The sequence below is a fragment of the Podarcis raffonei genome, chromosome 17, assembly GCF_027172205.1.
Source record: "Podarcis raffonei isolate rPodRaf1 chromosome 17, rPodRaf1.pri, whole genome shotgun sequence".
Lineage (NCBI taxonomy): Eukaryota > Metazoa > Chordata > Lepidosauria > Squamata > Lacertidae > Podarcis > Podarcis raffonei.
In genome coordinates this window covers 40,628,870-40,648,423 of record NC_070618.1, presented here as the reverse complement: position 1 = coordinate 40,648,423, position 19,554 = coordinate 40,628,870, and the positions used below count along the sequence as shown (strand labels likewise).

General features: G+C 47.0%; 2 protein-coding genes across 7 annotated transcripts in view; both read right to left on the bottom strand.

The window, feature by feature from the left end:
• Positions 1 to 2,774: 2,774 nt before the first annotated feature.
• LOC128405211 (lysozyme C-like) lies at positions 2,775 to 7,755 on the bottom strand. Its single transcript, XM_053371614.1, has 4 exons — positions 7,584 to 7,755; positions 5,165 to 5,326; positions 4,402 to 4,483; positions 2,775 to 2,956 (listed from the first exon to the last, which is right to left on the bottom strand). Exons 1-4 carry the CDS (start codon positions 7,720 to 7,722, stop codon positions 2,890 to 2,892), a joined length of 450 nt encoding a protein of 149 aa, XP_053227589.1. The 5' UTR covers positions 7,723 to 7,755; the 3' UTR covers positions 2,775 to 2,889.
• Positions 7,756 to 17,610: 9,855 nt separating this feature from the next.
• KIF17 (kinesin family member 17) overlaps positions 17,611 to 19,554 on the bottom strand; it is a 42,801-nt gene continuing 40,857 nt past the window's right edge. For all 6 annotated transcript variants that reach the window (XM_053370569.1, XM_053370568.1, XM_053370571.1 and 3 more), the window contains one exon: positions 17,611 to 19,251. In XM_053370569.1, coding sequence (XP_053226544.1) covers positions 19,052 to 19,251 — 200 coding nt within the window. In that variant the 3' untranslated portion in view covers positions 17,611 to 19,051. The remainder of the gene's footprint in view (positions 19,252 to 19,554) is intronic.

The following is a 19,554-nucleotide window of genomic DNA, read 5'->3' as shown; positions in this document are numbered from 1 at the left end:
CACCATCTTCTCCTCTGAGTGACCCCACTGTTTCTTTGTTCTTCCTTTTGCTACGAACATACCCATAAAAGCCTTTTTTGTTGCTTTTAACCTCTCTAGCAAGCCTGAGTTCATTCTGTGCTTTAGCTTTTCTGACTTTGTGTCTACACGTGCCGGCTATTTGTTTGAATTCCTCTTTGGTGGTTTCCCCCCTTTTCCATTTTTTGTACACATCCTTTTTTAATCTTAACTCAGTTAAAAGTTCTTTAGATAGCCACCCTGGCTTCTTTAGGCACCTTCCATGTTTCCGTCTCAATGGTACTGCCTGAAGTTGTGCTTTTACTATCTCCCTCTTAACAAACTCCCAGCCATCATGAACTCCCTTTCCTTTTAGTATTACTGTCCATGGGATCTCACCCAGCACTTCCCTAAGTTTTATGAAGTCGGCTTTCTTAAAGTCGAGAAATTGAGTCCTAGTATGCTTGGCTGCTCCTTTCCGCTGTATAGTAAACTTCAGAAGAGCATGATCACTCGCGCCTAATGATCCTTCCACTTCTACCCCACTAACCAGGTCATCAACATTGGTTAGGACCAGATCTAAAATGGCTGTTCCTCTTGTTGCTTCTCCCACTTTCTGGACAATGAAGTTGTCTGCAAGGCCAGTGAGGAATCTGTTTGACCTTATGCTCTTGGTATAGAGGTCATTAATATAGGTATAGAGGTCATTAATGAATAAGCTTGGTTCTTCCCCCAACCCCTCTGTCTTCTACCTCTAAGGGTTGTGGGAAAGCAGCTGATGTACCTGTTGATATACAGTGGTACCTCGGGTTACAGACGCTTCAGGTTACAGACTCCGTTAACCCAGAAATATTACCTCAGATTAAGAATTTTGCTTCAGGATGAGAACAGAAATCGCGCGGTGGCAGCAGGAGGCCCCATTAGTAAAGTGGTGCTTCAGGTTAAGAACAGTTTCAGGTTTAGAATGGACCTCTGGAACGAATTAAGTTCTTAACCCGAGGTACCACTGTATTGCTAATGGTGATAATATTTTTTTAATTGAATAATGATGCTTCTGAAATCTCTAATAATTTGAAGCCTTGAATAAGTCTCATTCCCTCTATAGTGGGGCTGTGGGTTTTTATGGTAAGTTTATGCCTTTCTTAGCCAGGTTTTCATAATCTCTAGCATGCACTCCTCAGGCACAATCTGTTTCTGATGACTGCAAGTATGTTTATTCAGGGACCCCTGACCATTAGGTCCAGTCATGGCTGACTCTGGGGTTGCGCCGCTCTGAGTCCTAAGTGTAGATTTGAAGCTGGGACCTTCTGCTTGTACAGCATGTGCTCTGTCACACAGTGAGGGCCCCCAAGAAAGGCACCCTTGATGCACACCCCCACCTCTCCCAGCTCAAGGTGACCCAAGGGTGCATACTTCACCCCCACGTCGTCTCTGTTCTCAGATGCCCCGTGCAAAGGGTGAGAGGGCATCCTGTGCATTTGCCTGCTCTGCAAGATGGGACTGCAGCTGGGCTCCCAGGTTGTTCCACCTGTGCCTAAATTTCTGAATAATGTCATGGATAAACTTGATATGCCTTTTCCTTTTTTAGCTTGCCCATGGCTGGCTGTGGTCCACATGAGCTTTTAGAATGGTAAGCGCCAGTGCCAGATTTACGTATAAGCTAAACAAGCTATAGCTTAGGGCCCCACCCCCCAAAAGACTTTAAGGGGGGGCTGTATATACATTTCCAAAATAGAAGATAAAAAACAAACAAAATAAAACCTACGTACAACAACAGTGTTTTAGTTTGTAGGCTCCTATGATGTTAGTAATGGGCCCCGCCTGCTATATAAAGAGCCCCATTACCTTCAGTAGCTTAGGGCCTCATCAAACCTAAATCTGGCCCTGGTAAGCACACACATTGTTTGAGCTAAAGGGGACTGGAGGTGGAACTGTGGGATCAACCTATCCATGAATGGCCCTTTTTGATTAGATTGGAGAGTGGCTGAAGACAGAGCCCTGACAGGCAGTGGGAGGGGCGCCTAAACCCTTCCCTCTCTGCCATCCCTACACCCCCCTCACCAAATTGTCCTTACAAGAAGTTTCAAATGTTTCAAATTTGGAGCAAGGAAATGGGTATAAGAACTTAATTCGTTCTGGAGGTCCGTTCTTAACCTGAAATTGTTCTTAACCTGAAGCACCACTTTAGCTAATGGGGCCTCCCGCTGCTGCCGCGCCGCTGAAGCACGATTTCTGTTCTCATCCTGAAGCAAAGTTCTTAACCCGAGGTACTGTTTCTGGGTTAGTGGAGTCTGTAACCTGAAGCGCCTGAACCCGAGGCACCACTGTACTATACTTGATGCAGCCTAGAATAGCATTAGCTTTTTTTTTGCTGCTGCATCACACTGTTGACTCATGCTAAACTTGTGGTCCACCAAGACCCCAAATCCTTTTCACATGTACTGCTGGTAAGCCAGGTGTCCCCTATCCTATATTTATATATCTATTCAGCGAGTGCTGAAGCCACACACTTCTCTACCCTGACCTTTGGCACTGGGATCTGTGTTCTCGGGGGGCCCCCATTCCTGTGACTGAGTTTTAAATTGTTGTAAGCTGCTGTGGGACTTGCTGGTGGAAGGCAAGCAATAAATGTAAACAAGAACAGCAACACTAACAATGGCTCAATAAGCAGGTCATCGTCTAATCTTCTAGGCAGTTCCTTTTTGCAACCTGCGTGAATAACCCAGGAGTTCACCTGCCTAGGGCATCCTTGGAGCAACTCCTCCCAAGGTCTCAACTGTGTTTTAATGCATTTATTTCTGGAACTCAGCAGAGCGGTTTCTTGCCAGATAATAACCCCAATAATGACTTGGTTTATTAGCATCCCTGCTGACACCAGGGGGCAGTGTTTCTCTACACGTTGCATCCTGCAACATATTGAGACAGGTCCCGACCTTGACAATATAATCTCCATGCCACCCTGGAAATGAAAATAAAACAGATTAGGACACATCCAACAACACGCTGTGTACATGTTACCAACTTAAAACATAGCTAGTTGTTCTTTTTTTCTCAATTTGGCTTGAAGCTGCCATGACCTGAAGCTGGAGGAATGTGTTGAAGTCAGCCTTTGCTTTATCTGCTTTCACCCCTCTCTAATTATTATTATTAAAATGTTTATGGTGGTTTAAAACACACACACACACACACACACACACACACACACACACTGCCCTGAACATTGCCACTAATACAAAGAGTCAGATATAAATATAAATAGACTTAACAAAAAATGGCAGCCTCCGCAGAGGGAGGGTGATTCTGCTGGGGATGTTAATGATCTGGTCAGACCCCGCCTGGGTATAAGACAGAAATCCCCTAAATACAGGGCAGGCTTTGCATAAGGAACCAAGACCAGTGAATCAGACAGAGATACAGCAGGCAGGCCTCTCTTGCAGATGTGGACTCAGAGAAGCCCTTAGGTGACACAGTCACTTGTTTCTTGTGGCAGAGTAAGGTAAAAGTAAAGGGACCCCTGACCATTAGGTCCAGTCGTGGACGACTCTGGGATTGCGGCACTCATCTCGCTTTAGTGGCCAAGGGAGCCGGCGTACAGCTTCCAGGTCATGTGGCTAGCATGACTAAGCCGCTTCTGGTGAACCAGAGCAGCGCACGGAAACGCCGTTTACCTTCCCGCCAGAGTGGTACCTATTTATCTACTTGCACTTTGACGTGCTTTCAAACTGCTAGGTGGGCAGGAGCAGGGACCGAGCAACGGGAGCTCACCCCGTCGCAGGGATTTGAACCGCCAACCTTCTGATCGTCAAGTCCTAGGCTCTGTGGTTTAACCCACAGCACCACCCACATCCCTACTGTGTCAGAGTAGCAGTTCTCTAATGCTAAGGCTGGTAGTGTGACCAGTTCAACCACACAGGGCACCAAAACAATGATGTAGAATGGAGTGCCAAAGGTATCCCCCTCCCAAATGTTAGCGTAGCACAAGACACTGCTGAAAATTGAGAGCCCAAAGGCCACCACTGTCCAGTGGCGAGCGCTGAAAGTTTTCCTAGGGGAACAGTTAGGGCCAGAGGCAACAGCTTGTGAGGGAGATGGGGGGGGCAATGTCATGCATGTGAAACTGTGATGTCCTGACGCTGCACATGTGAGCATCACACCAGGCAGAAGCTTCCCGGGCACCAGGGGAACATTTAGTGGACTAGCCTAGACCCCTTAGTCCAGTGACTGCACACCATGGTCATCATCTAATGGCCTCACAGTATTCCCCAGCTCACACTTTGGGAACAACCATGTTACAGGCCATTTCCAGCGTGACCTTGTGCTTCTGCAGTGACTGGGTGTCTGGGCAGACGCCTCCACCTCTTGCAAGGAAGCGCCACTAATGCTTTCTCCCAACAGACTTCTTACCAGGCACCCATTCCATCCTCTGAGTTGTCGACCACAATCTTAGCACAAGCCACATCTGGAGCGACGTTGTCTGTCAGCAGTTCTGCAAGGAAAGAAGATGGAATACAGACATGAAAGGTCCCTGCTGGGATGCTATAGGTCTGGATAAGTTTTGCGGTGACGGGGCGTGGGTGCAGGTAGGTAAAATAAGGATTAAAAAGGTAAAAAGGGAGGGTGTAAAGTAGGCCAAACAATATCGCTTGACCCATCCATGGTTGTCACTGACAACTGCCCATTAGCATGCAATTTGAAATGCCCTGTTGCATCAAGAAGGATGCAATATTTCTATACCCTTATGAATTCCAAGTCAAATAAATGCATTTGCTGAGGTCTCACTCCTGCAATGTTCAGTTATATGTGTAACTTGAAATCCCCTGGTTGGGGGGGGGGGCATTTCAGGGAGGAAGCCCCAGCCAGCAGATACATCAATGTACAAATACGGTCAGGCTAGACTGCTGACCCACGGCTATCCTACTTTCTACCTTTGGGGTTGTGGACTCCACACCTGCAAAGAGCAGAAGGTGAGGTAGGACAACTGGTCCTTTCTGTCTCCCAAAAGTGTTTGATGTGGCTTACATCACAATTTAGATCAGGGTGGGGAACATGCGGCCCTCCAGATGTCGTTAGAGTCTAGCTTCCATCAGCCCCAGCCAACAGCTGGTGGGCCAAAGGTTCTCCATCTCTGATTGAGGCAAAACTCTCTCCAGGGGAAGCCGATTCTCACCAGAGCATTGAATTCTGCACATGTTGGAACTCGGCTGACTGCCATCCTGGCACCAGTAACGACTGTTGATCTGGAAGATACCAAAGTCAGTGCTGCCATCGTAGTCATTGTAGTGCGTGGCAGCAGTATTATAGCTGCTCTCGTGGCATGCCGTGCAGACCCCTGAGACAGATACATAATCAGGTCAGAGCTAAGTGCACACAGTCTGGGAAGCATGCCCCATTCTTCACCTCCTTCCCGCAGGTGTTTCAAAACCCTGCCTTATCAGGAGCTGTTCAGAGAGTCAGTGATCCGGAGGCGGAGGGGGGCAGGGGAGCTGCCCAGCAAGGAGTCACAGGGCACTGCTGCCCCATTCCAGGACAGTTGAGGCGCCTGGCCGCCTCCTCACAAGCAGGAACGGCAATAGCTGACCTCATGCTACCAGGTGGGCAATGCATGCCTGGACCTGGGATTCTGCTGAGATGCATCCCCCCCTCTGCCCCAGGGATCATGCTTGGTTTGGAGCAGGTCTGTGTCTGAAGCCACTCAGGGTCTTTTGGTTTTTCCACAGCTGCAGCTGCCTTGAGGGAGATATCTTTTGGGGGGATGGTCTTCAGAGAGTATCCACTAATTCTCCTTTAACAATAAGGTAAAGGTACCCCTGCCCGTTCGGGCCAGTCTTGACAGACTCTGGGGTTGTGCGCCCATCTCACTTAAGAGGCCGGGGGCCAGCGCTGTCCGCAGACACTTCCGGGTCACGTGGCAAGCGTGACAAGCTGCATCTGGCGAGCCAGCGCAGCACACGGAACGCCGTTTACCTTCCCGCTAGTAAGCGGTCCCTATTTATCTACTTGCACCCGGGGGTGCTTTCGAACTGCTAGGTTGGCAGGCGCTGGGACCGAGTGACGGGAGCGCACCCCGCCGCGGGGATTCGAACCGCCAACCTTTCGATCGGCAAGTCCTAGGCGCTGAGGCTTTTACCCACAGCGCCACCCGCGTCCCCACAGCGCCACCCGCGTCCCTTTAACAATAGCCGGGTGCAAAAGCAGACAGAACCCCTGCACCTTTCCATAGTTGCCTAAAAAGGGGGGCAGGATTTCATAAAATGCAGCTTGTTGTGTCAGCTACCTGCCCCACACCTGACGCAGCATCTGCGGGGGGAGGGGGGACACAGAAAACAAACCAGAATGGAAATCATGCTGTTAGAGTTCAGACTACTACAGTAGTCATTTCAATTTTGTTCCACCTCTGAACAATTCCATCTCCAAGAAATGCCCCTGGCTTCATCCCACCCACCTCTACGCTGCATCCTTCCACTTCTCCCTAGATGGATGCACAAACCATCCTCTTCACCCCAGTTCACTCATTCACACCATCATTTAAACCCTACTCCTGCAACCCTATAACACAGGGGTCCTCAAACTATGGCCAGCGGGCCAGATCTGGCCTGCCAGGGTCCTGAACCTGGCCCACCTGCAAAGCCTGAGGCTCGGAAACAGCTGGGCAGGAAGAGCCCTGAGGTAAAACACGTGAATGTAACAAAGGCCTGGTAACGCGGTTGATACTGCCAGCACCAGCTGCTTGATAACGGCGCATGGCCCCTTTAAGCCACCAGAGGGGGGGACTGTGGCAAAGGACCCCCTTCCACGCCAGCCCTTGCCCTCCTCCCTTCCCCTCCAGCCGGCTCCATGCTCGCCAGAGCAGCGCCTCACCGACCGGTTGCGCACACAAGTCCCATGCGGCAAACTGGGCAACCTTAAAAGTTAGGGAAGCACCAAAAACACAGGCAACATATGCAGTAGAATTAGCAAGAAGAGACGTCTGAATCACAACAGTTTATTGTACAAGGGAATCTCCATGTAAATAGTGGTGGGTTAATCTTTAAAATAAAGCTCTCCACCCAAACTTCCCCAAGTTTGAAAATAAACTTCAATGCAGAGAAAGTCACATGCATGAGGAACAACAACATCAAAAGAAGAAATGAAGTATAAAGGTGAGGTATTATTACTGATAGCGCCTGTTGTGTGTCTGTTCTGGCTATTATTTTGAAACAAGGTTTTTTTTACAAAAAACACAACAACATGAAAAAGAGCACGTTTCTGGCACCTCTTTAGTCCGGCCCCCAACAGTGTCTGAGGGACAGTGAACTGGCCCCCTGTTTAAAAAGTTTGAGGACCCCTGCTGTAGCAGGATGCAGCAGAGCATGTTGCAGATTAGCTATAGAAATGTGGAGGGAGGCCACCTTCCCCTCATAATGACAGCCAGACACATGGTCAGGGAGACCCAGAAGATCAAATACTCACCCCAAATGGAGTGTGTGGGTGTGTGTGCGCGCACACCCACACCCACACCCACACCCCGCATGCCCCCCCCTCAGATAAATTCTGTCTTTTCATCATGCCTGCCTGGTCAAGACCCAGATGTCCCCCAGTAGACTCACAGTTGGCCAGGCTGTAGCCAGCATAACCATCCAAGCCCAGCTGCTGGAGCCTCTGAGCCAGAGCACAGCGCCCATAGACCAGGCCTTCTCCTGTGGCGAGGAGACCGGTGAGCCAGGGCAGCAGCCAAAGAGCCTTCATCGTGGCACTTCAGGAGGGCAAGGAGCAAGGCGAGGGGGTCACTTTTATAGAGGCTCTTTGGCACTCCTCTGGAAAGCAGCCAAGTCGGTAGGACTTCAAGAGACCTTTGAGGACGTTGGCCCTGACCTTGCTTAGCTAATCAGCATGTGTGTGTCAACAAGAAGCAGCAGGCGTGACTCCCTGGGTCCCCCTCCCTGTGGCAGAGGGCTGAGAGCTGTAGCTCCAGCTTCCAAGTTGTATTAAAGGTAAAGGTGCCCCTGCCCGTACGGGCCAGTCTTGACAGACTCTAGGGTTGTGCGCTCATCTCACTCTAGAGGCCAGGAGCCAGCGCTGTCCGCAGACACTTCCGGGTCACGTGGCCAGCGTGACGAAGCTGCTCCGGCGAACCGGCACCAGCGCAGCACACGGAAACGCCGTTTACCTTCCCGCTATACAGCGGTACCTATTTATCTACTTGCACTTAAGGGTGCTTTCGAACTGCTAGGTGGGCAGGAGCTGGAACCGAACGACGGGAGCTCACCCCGCCGCAAAAATTCTAATACAGGAATAAAATTGATTATATTGTGAATTTATCAAATATAGTATGGCAATACTTTTTTTAAAAAAAATGAATTACCGTATTTTTCGCTCTATAACACGCACCCGACCATAACACGCACGTAGTTTTTAGAGGAGGAAAATCCGTAGGCATGCCACCCGTAGGCATTCCCTCCATAACACGCACAGACATTTCCCCTTACTTTTTAGGAGGAAAAAAGTGAGTGTTATGGTGCAAAAAATACGGTAATTACAATCTAGTAATACAACTTTTTGTATTACTAAAAAAAAAGTTGTATTACTAGATTGTAATTAATTCATTTTTTAAAAAAAAGTATTGCCATACTATATTTGATAAATTCACAATATAATCAATTTTATTCCTGTATTAGAATTTTAATTTTAATGCACAAATAAGGCAGTTTATGGGAACTTTCTATGGGTGGTATTCAACCAAGTCTTACTCAGAATAGACCCACTGAAATTAATGGACCTCATTTTGTCATGTTCATTAATTTCAACGGGCTATAGTCAATGAAATTGTTGCGCTAGCACAGGGGTATGGAAACCTTTTGACTCCGTGGGTCAGATCCTGACCAGAATCAGCCTTGTGAGCCAATGTTGACAAATGGGTGGGACCTCTCACCTGACAATCACATGGCCGCCTCCTCCTCCTATTCCTATAGTGATTGGTTACCTCTCTATGAGCCTGCAGAGTTATTCTTGACAACTTTCATGACCTAGTCAAAAGGACTTTCCTAGGATTGCCTCCTGACTTTTATCTTCCCACCTTCTGAACCCAGAGCAAACAGTGAGGTGGTTTGATTCTTGCTTCTTATTCTTGTCCAGTGGAAAATCTGACACCTGGCTGTTTGCAAAGGAGTCATCTGGCTCCAGCGGCACAGACTGTTCCTTCACCGCTGGGAAGGGTGCCAGGCGGTTTCATACGTGCACATTAATTCTCCATAAACAGAAAGCAGCCCTATATTATGTGGCATGACCCTGCCTTTAAAGCCTCTTCAGAGCACATCTTTTCCTTCAAAGAATGCTGGGCATGGTAGTTTGACAGGAATTGTAACTCCCTGAGGGGTAAACTGCAGTGCCCAGAATTCTTTGAGAGAAGCATCCTCATGGATGCAGAACATTATATGGCAAGTGTGAACGTGCAACTTCTGCAGACTGAAATGGCCAGTTATGGTGCAAATAAACTGGTTTCAATAAGGGATTTCCATACAAATGTTCAAACCTTGAACTTGGTAGCAGATTGGCAGCCAGTGCAAATCTTTACTTAGAGGTGTAACATGCAGACAGGATCTCAGGCCTGAAAGAAGTTAAGCAGCAGCTTTCTGTAGTAAATGGATTTTCCAGACCAAGTAGAAAGGAAGCCCTGCATAGACACGGACCATTAGGTGGAAGACTGCCTGCACTTTTGCTTTTTGTCTACAGAGAAAAAGTACTGGCCGAATGATTTTTGGGGTGGGAGAGGGTGTGTAAAATGAAAGCTAGAAAGAGAAGGAGTCCGGAATCAGAAGAATCTTTATTTGCATCAGCCACTAGCCACAGCGATAAAATAAAATACAATGTACTGAAGACAGAGGTAAAAAGGTAACTGTACAAAATACGTTCTAGAGGCTTACAGCTATAATCAAATAATAGCTCTTATTCTAATTGCCCCTGCTAAAAACCTTGCAGTTTTTGCTGTCACCTGCTCATCTTGATCTGCCAAGAGAAAGGACACTGTGGCAGTGGCTGGGCGACCTGGCATGGACAATAATAGAGGGGTCATAACCTCACGCCTCAAATCATTATAAAGAGTGCAAGCCAGACGCACATGAGCCACTGACTCAATACTGCCATCTCCACATGGACATGACTGTTTTTCCAGCAGGATTTTTTGAAACTGACCCTCAAGTACAGCTGAAGACGAAAGTGCAAAAGTGCAAAAGTGAAAGCGCATCTGTATTTTGGAATTGTTACATTTTGCAAATAGGGTGCCAAAGTGTCAAAATGACTAGGTGGAAAATAATCATACCATGGACAAAATTTCCTTATTGTGACCAAAGTGTTCTGTCACTCAGTATCATATAGGCACTGTCTAATTAAATTATTTGCTTTACAGAAGCCCAGTGTTAATAACTGTTGTGGTAATAAACCAGAAAAGTAAAGTTTTTAGTTGACAATTTTAGTCCAAGTGCTCTCATGCGATACTAAAGGTAATAGACCAGTGGGGTTTAAATTTAGGCGAAGCCAATAATTAAATGCCCTACACCAAATCTGTAATTCAACAGAGGGGAAATTTGCCTGTAAGCACAATGAAGCACTTGGAACACAGGATGGAGCAGAAAAAAACTGCCTTAGGAACTTAGATTGAACAGCTTCTGTAGATCCAAGGTGAGCGCCTGTCCAAATCTGAGCCCCACATAATATCTGTGCTGGGGGTTTAGCTTTAAACACTTCAAGTGCTGATGGTATGTGATTGTCACCCTTTGTATGGAAAAAGCGTGTCAGAATTTTGGCACTTTGAGATGCTTTTTCCTTTGCATATTTCTGATGTGCTCCCCATGACCCTGTTGACTGAAAAATAAGGCCAAGGTGTTTAAAGACTTTAACTTGTTTGATCAACTGATTCTCCATATACCATCTATGGGCCCTATAGTTCTTGAAAACACCATGACTTTAGATTTCTTGTAATTCATAGCCAGCTGTCCTGAGAATGCCCAGAAGGAGTCTGGAACATTCCACCTACAGGCTGCAGCCTTACATATCTTGTATTTTACTGTTGGGTTGAATATATTATTTAGACTGTAATCTGCCTTGAGCAGATTGGAAAGACAGGATAAAAATATTTGTAATATATTTATCTACTATATATTTTGGAAAATTGTTTGCTTGCTATGCATTTGGACTCCCACAACCAAATTTTCTGTGATGATTCCTGACATCAAGGAGCAGTTCTTCATCTATGCTCTCACGCAGATCAATGCCATTTTGAATCAAGGTGGCAGATTGCAAAACTGCACTGATTTTATTATTACTATTATTTCTTAGAAATCCCAAGGAATGGCAAGTACAAGGCTGCTGGGTTCTAATGCATTGTGAATCCAATACCAATATCATGGATGCAATTATTACAGTCCCAATGTGGCACTCACCCTCCAACTACCCAGTACAAATTGCTACAGCAGGGCAGTTTCCAGATGGCAAAAGCCGGCTACTGTGCTGAACTCATCCGAGTCCCATTCGGGCATCCATATCACCCCATTGAGTTCATGGTTTGCAAGAAGAGGATGGGATTCTGCCAAATTGCACAGGGAAACAGGGCATCCTCCTTCACAAGTTGAAAAGCAGAGGTGGAAAGGTCTAAGGAGGACACAGTGGCTTTTGCATGGAAGCTGCTGACATGGGGTTCTGACTCCTCCTGTTATTCCCCTTAGAATTCCCTGGATTCGGAAAACCTTACTAACTAATGGACAGTTGCTAATCTCCCTTTCCTGAGCAAGATTTTGGAGTGAGGGGTTACAGGCCAGATCCATGTGCTTTTGGAAGAAACTGATCTTCTGGATCCATTTCAAATGGGGTTTAGGCCTGGTTTTGGCACAGAAACTGCTTTGGTCGCTCTGTATGATGACCTCTGTCGAGAGAGAGACAAGGGAAACATGTCCCTGTTAATTCTCCTTGACCTTTCAGTGGCTTTCAGTACCATCGACCACGGTATCCTTCTAGAGCGGCTGTCTGAGTTAGGGGTAGGTGGCACTGCTTTGCAGTGCTTCCAGTTCCTACTTGGATGGCCATTCCCAGAGGGTGTTGCTTGGGGAATGCTTTTCAGCCCCATGGGGAATGCTTTTCAGTCTCCAGGGCCAGATGAACTGCATCCAAGAGTATTAAAAGAACTGGCAGATGTGATTTCAGAACCACTGGCAGTCATCTTTGAGAATTCCTGGAAAACAGGCGAAGTCCCGGCAGACTGGAGGAGGGCAAATGTTGTCCCTATTTTCAAAAAGGGGGAAAGAGAGGACCCAAATAATTACTGCCCAGTCAGTCTGACATCAATACCAGGGAAGATTCTGGAGCAGATCATTAAGCAAACAGTCTGTGAGCACCTAGAAAGGAATGCTGTGATCACCAATAGTCAGCATGAATTTCTGAAAAATAAGTCATGTCAGACTAACCTGATCTCATTTTTTGACAGAATTACAAGCCTGGTAGATGAAGGGAATGCAGTGGATGTAGCCTACCTTGATTTCAGCAAGGCATTTGACAAGGTGCCCCATGATATTCTTGTAAAGAAGCTGGTAAAATGCGGTCTTGACTATGCTACTACTCAGTGGATTTGTAACTGGCTGACTGACCGAACCCAAAGGGTGCTCATCAATGGTTCCTCTTCATCCTGGAGAAGAGTGACTAGTGGGGTGCCACAGGGTTCTGTCTTGGGCCCGGTCTTATTCAACATCTTTATCAACGACTTGGATGATGGCCTCAAGGGCATCCTGATCAAATTTGCAGATGACACCAAACTGGGAGGGGTGGCTAACACCCCAGAGGACAGGATCACACTTCAAAACGACCTTGACAGATTAGAGAACTGGGCCAAAACAAACAAGATGAATTTTAACAGGGAGAAATGTAAAGTATTGCACTTGGGCAAAAAAAATGAGAGGCACAAATACAAGATGGGTGACACCTGGCTTGAGAGCAGTACATGTGAAAAGGATCTAGGAGTCTTGGTGGACCACAAACTTGACATGAGCCAACAGTGTGACGCGGCAGCTAAAAAAGCCAATGCAATTCTGGGCTGCATCAATAGGAGTATAGCATCTAGATCAAGGGAAGTAATAGTGCCACTGTATTCTGCTCTGGTCAGACCTCACCTGGAGTACTGTGTCCAGTTCTGGGCACCACAGTTCAAGAAGGACACTGACAAACTGGAACGTGTCCAGAGGAGGGCAACCAAAATGGTCAAAGGCCTGGAAACGATGCCTCATGAGGAACGGCTAAGGGAGCTGGGCATGTTTAGCCTGGAGAAGAGGAGGTTAAGGGGTGATATGATAGCCATGTTCAAATATATAAAAGGATGTCACATAGAGGAGGGAGAAAGGTTGTTTTCTGCTGCTCCAGAGAAGCGGACACGGAGCAATGGATCCAAACTACAAGAAAGAAGATTCCACCTAAACATTAGGAAGAACTTCCTGACAGTAAGAGCTGTTCGACAGTGGAATTTGCTGCCAAGGAGTGTGGTGGAGTCTCCTTCTTTGGAGGTCTTTAAGCAGAGGCTTGACAACCATATGTCAGGAGTGCTCTGATGGTGTTTCCTGCTTGGCAGGGGGTTGGACTCGATGGCCCTTGTGGTCTCTTCCAACTCTATGATTCTATGATTCTATGACTTCCAAAATGAAAAGTCAAAATGAAAAGTAGAAGCAACCCACCGAAAACAATGCAAAACGACAAGAAATGCAAAAACGAATCAAAGCAGCATAACGAAGATAAGGAAATTCACCTGAAACACGAAAGCTATGGAAGACATCGAAACACATGGCTAAAGCACCAGAAACTAAAAAAGCAAATGAAAGGCAAGGGCAAATGAAAAGTAGCAGAATCACCAGAACCTCCCCGCCCCCAAAAGCAGCCAATTCAACAGGAGCACAAAAAGAAAGCTCTTTTTCTTTTCTTTCTGCATTAGGCTGTTTTTCCTTTGGTGGTTTTTCTTGTTTCATGTTAATTTTCATTCACTTTTTGGTTTCTGGTGAATTTGTTTCTTTGCCAGTGGTTTTGCTAGTTTAAAATAGTTGTTATTGTTTTTTGAATTTCTGGTGAATTTGCTTCTTTTGCATTTTATGGTTGTTTTATGGTTTGGTTTTTTGGCTTGTTTTAGTTGTCATTGGTTTTTGTATTTGTGGTTGTATGGCCTCTTTTTGGGTGGTTTGGCTCCATTTCTGGATTTCTAATGAATTTGTTTCTTCTCTTGTGTTTCTCCATTAGATAGGTGGTTTTGCTTGTTTCATGTTATTTTTTATTTGTTTTTTGGTTTCTGGTAAATTTACTTACCGTATTTTTCACTCTATTGGATGCAGTTTTCCCCCTCCAAAAATTGAGGGAAAATGTGTGTGCGTCCTATGGAGTGAATGCAGGCTTGTGCCATAGCCACGCGCAACCCCTCTGGCAGGGAGAGGCTGCACGGGGCTATGGCTTCTTTAGCTCCATGCAGCCTCTCCTGGCAGGGAGGGATTGCGCGGGGCTAAAGAGGAAGCCAAAGCAGCCAGCGGGATCCATCCTGCTGGCTGCCTTGGCTTGTTCCATAGCCGCACGCAACCCCTCCGGCAGGGAGAGGTTGTGCGCAGCATGTACGCTGCTCTTTGGGGCTGGGGAAAGAATTTTTTTATTGATTTCCCCGTCTAAAAACTAGGTGCGCCCTATGGTCCGGTGCGCCCTATGGTGCGAAAAATACGGTAATTGGCAGTGGTTTTGCATGTTGTGGTTTGGAATTTGGTGGTTTTGCTAGTTTTATAATAGTTCTTATTGGTTTTGGGGTTTCTTGTGCATTTGCTTTTCCATTAGTTGTTTGCTTGTTGGGTTTCTGGTGATTTTGCTTCTTTTCAATTGGTTATTGTATTTCTGGTTGTTTGACCTAATCCAACACCATAGGACTAGACCAGTGACGTAGCGTGGGTTGTCAGCATCCGGGGCAAGGCAAGTGTGGATTTGCGCCCCCTAACCCTAACCCCCAGATGTTGCGCCTGGTGCGGCCGGCCCCCCCTGCACCCCCACGCTACGCCACTGGACTAGACTGTGCTCTGGACACCCCATGAGATTCAACAGCAGTCAAGGTCTTGATGGATGCAAGCAATTTTATCTTCAAAATGCCTTGCAAACAAGTCACAGTGAGCTACCATTGGTCCCCCCCTTCCTTTGATTGAATTTTACATTTCTGGTGGTTTGGCTTCAATTCAGGGTGATTTGCTTGTTTGGGGGATTTGGTGGTTGTGCTTCTTTTATAATTTTGATTGGTTTGTGGGTTTGGTGGTTTTGATTGGTTTGTGGGTTTGGTGGTTGTGCTTCATTTTGGGTGGTTTTGCTTGTTTGTGGTTAGGTGTTAGGGTTAGTGGGTTAGAGTAAGACTTTTAGGGTTAGGGTTGGGGTTAGGGTTAAGCTCACTCCTCCACCAGTGTATGTCTCAGCCAGTCTCAGAATAGAAGTTTCCTTTTGTTTTGCTTCAGCTTGTGCCTGCTAGGTCAGGGAAATATAATAATGTTTGCGTTCTTGTTCTTTTTTCTCAGATGGGAGCGGGTGGTGCTCAACCTCTTGGGCTTGCCAATTGGAAGGTCGCTGTTTCAAATCTGTGTGACTGTGTGAGTTCCCCTTGCTCTGTCCCAGCTGCTGCCAACCTAGCAGTTTGAAAGCATACCACCACAAGCAGATAAATAGGTATCACTGCAGTGGGAAGCTAAACAGCATTTCCATGTGCTCTGGCACTCGTCACGGTGTCCCGTTGTGCCAGAAGTGGTTTAGTCATGCTGGCCACATGACCCAGAAAGCTGTCTGCAGACAAATGCCAACTCCCTTGGCCTAAAGTGAGATGAGCATCACACCCCAAGTCCAGGGGTCTTTTACCTTTTCCTTTATTTTGTCTTAATACTTTTTATCTTTTCTGGGTTTTCTACATTAGTGGATGTGACGCCAGGCATTATTTTCAGCTCCTTCTCTATCACTTAATAAAGGTCTCAGGAAATATCATTTCAAAAATCCACAGTGCATGAGACTGTTTGCTTGTCCTTCCCAGTTCCTGTTTGCAGTGGGAGACTATGGTCGCCATTTTGTGCTATGCCACACGCTTCAGAGCAGCCATGTTGCAACAAGTTGACAGTTTGGACTTGGGAATTGAGACAGAGAGAGGCAAAGACCTGTGCTGCATTGTAAAGCATTTTGGTGTGAAGAGGCTCTATATGGGAAACTAATACAGGATTCACTGATAAGCTGCCTGCTGTAGGAATGTAAATTTGCCTCTACCTGTGCTCTGCTTGTACATTTGTACGTAAACCAAATATTGCATGGATAACTAAAGTCTTCAGTGCTCACCTATCCAAAGGAAAACAAGCCTATAATGATAGCTCATCCCCTGGAACAACCTCACCATTTAGAAATGGAGAATGGAGGACAAAGCATGCCAGGAGTAAATGATCACAGCTTCCTTGTATGAGAACTGACCATGCCATCAACCCGTCTCATATGGGCCCCGGTCGAAGTCTAAGCGCTGCCGGTTGGTTGTTGGTTTTGTGCCCAGAAGAAGCAGTAAAAAGGTGCTGCTGGGCCCCGGTCGAAGTCTAAGCGCTGCCGGCTGTGGTTGGTTTTGGTAAAAAGGGGATTGGGGGAGGTGCATGGGTTTTTCTGAATGTGCGTGTGGGGACACTCCAGTGAATGTTTTGAGTTTGTGAGACGTTGGAAGCAATGTGTGGTCTGTGACTGAGTGAGAAATGATGTTAGGAGGACGGAGTATCCCAGTGCCCCAGTATCTCAGTATCCCAGTGTCCCAAGTGTTCCAGGGTCACAGGGTCATGGAGAAAAAGCAGTAAAACAATTCCCACGACCCCCTGCAATGTTTCCTGAACAAACTGGAAAGATGCCACAAAGGGAGAAGATTGGGGATTTTAAAAACCCTGATGAAAAATAGACTCCAACACTTATGTGAAGTTCCTGACCGTCCCCCATGGCTTAGGAAAAGTAGAACTGTGAAAGCCAAACTATGCCCAGTATGGCAGCAAGTACAAGTTAAAAAGCCAGCAGAATGAAGGCTCAATAAACAGGTTGCCTGGGAAGCAGCATCTCTTTACTACTCAACACTACCTATTTGGTCAGACAAGCTGCATCCTGGCCATTCTTAGCCCTGTCTTCCAGCACCTGTTATAAAGGTATTCTCTTAAACAAAGGTTGGAGACACCACCATATGTGGCATCTACGTTTGGCCCGATGGAGACCACAGCCCAGCAGCTCTTGGCATGCAGCAGTTTGGTACTGGTATGCAGCAGCCTCCCATTGTACTTGAAGCTCCTTGATTGGGCTGAGACCAGCAGAATATCCGCTCCGCTCTGCGCCCCCCCCCCCCGCCTCAGGGCCCCTGCCAGGAATCTGTGGTATGAGGGAAGCGCAGATATTGCATGCTAATCCCAGATAGGGACTGGGAGGGAGAAGGCAGGAAGTCATTCAGAACCCCCAGAGTTTGGGGTCCAAGGTTGCAGGGATTCTTGGCAGAGATTCTCTTCTTCCTGCCCTCTGTTTATGGCACATTTCCTTCCAGGGTTACAATTAAATTGAGAATGGATAGTGGAGGACAACATGGGCTATAGAGCAACCAAGCTAAAGTTTCGTTAACAGGCAGTTTATTGTGCTCACATAAAAGGTGAAAACAAAGAAATCAACTAACACATGGACAGAGAGCAGTACCTTAAATTAACATCTGACTCCCACATGAATGTGCTACTCTTACTCCCACTCCCGTTTTCAACTGTTCTCATCTAGTGCACAAAGCTGGTGAATTATTGTGCAGTATCAAAAGCCCGCGTTCTGTGGTGAGGCATCCATCTTGAAATGGGCTTGAAGAAAGCAGTGGCTAAGGCGTGGCAGTGAAACTGTTTTAAGAGTGTATTCTCTTGCTATGGTGAAGGAGGAGGGAAGTGCCTGCTGGACTGAGGTCATCTCAGGCTGCAGAAGTGACAAGAAATTGCTCTAGCTAAAAATGTAAAACTGAAGAGCTTTGGAAGGTGACATTAATTAATTTAATGATGTCCCCAAGAACAATGGGGTGTAGAAAAACCGTACTGTGCCTTCTGAGCAGAAGAGAAATAATCTGGGAAATCTGTCTATCTGCCCCCCTCCCCCGCAATCCTCCCCTCCAACACCCTATATGGGGATGCAACTGAGCTGCAATGAAATGCTGGGCTGCTGAGTGAAGAGCAGGAGAGAAGCTTCTGGAGTCCAGCTTCTGGGGCAGCCCAGGCATTGTGAGCTGGGCAGACATACCCTCCCTTTCTCTGACCCCCTGCCTAGATGGACAGTGGAGCTTCCCAGCCTTACTCAGCCCTCTCAGCTCCCCTTGAACGCTGCTTGACAGGCGGACAGCTCCCAGGAGGCATTTCCCATCCAGCACAGCATAAATTTAAACTGTGCAGGTTCTGCTTTGAGCACTGTTCTTCTCAACTACTCAAAATTCAACCCCCTTCAGCCACTATTCTGCTCTTAAGTGTAGAATGGATCTCCCTTCTCCTCTTGTCTGTCTGCTTCAGAATCCCTCAAAATCCAAAATGAGAGCAGAGTCAGGATCTAAACTGAGCTAAACAGGCAGGGCAGTGATGTTACAGGCTATTAAATGGGCTTTGGGATTTTCTGCCAGATTATGCCCACTAGCGTCCTTTCCTACAACAAATTAGGGAGGCAAAAGGCAACACTTGGATAATCTTAAGGTCCACCACCAAGAATTCTTAATCCATCTGTTCTGGGTTTGAGTTCGCTTCCTGCTGCCGTGCATTTCAATGATTGGGAGAGGGAGAGCAGACTGAAAGGCAAGGTCACTACAAAATGGCAAAGGAATAGGCAACTGTGAGAGAGGTATCAGCTCCACCTTGAACATGGAGGGCTGACCACACTATCGTCTGTGGGAAGCAGCATTTAATTGCTTTCACTCTCCTCAAAAGGGAAAGAAAAGCCATGGATCCCTTTGAAAAGCAGCTATGGTCCCCAAAATGGGGGTCAAGGAAGGGTGTCCAGATGTTGACTAGCCTGGCAAGCAGACCAACAACCACAGCAGTCAGAGAGGGTCGCCGCCACTCAAGTTGTTCCGGCTTTTCTTGCGCTTTGTCTTGGCTGACGGAGAGGAGAAATCCAGAGATTCGAGACGAAAGGGACGTGGCTGGGGCATCTCCACCGTTTGGGCAGGGGGAATAGGAGCCAGGCTGGAAGTCAGGATGGAGGTATTGTTGTTCAGCAAAGGGGGAGAATTATGGGAAGCTGCAAAGGACAAAAATACAGACACACACACACACACACACAGAGAGAGAGAGAGAGAGAGAGAGGGAGAGAGGGAGAGAGGGAGAGAGAGAGAACGAACATTGAGATACTTGGTCTAATTTCAACATGAAACACTACATCTCCCTGGAGAAACCTATACATCACTTAGCATAAATATTTTTTAATACTCGGGGCTGCAGTCCCACCTTGCTCCACTCACCAACCCATTTGCCAATCCTGCAACTTCCCTCTCTTTACCTCACCCCCCCTTGCCCATCCCCTCCTTCTCACAGCTCACCTGAA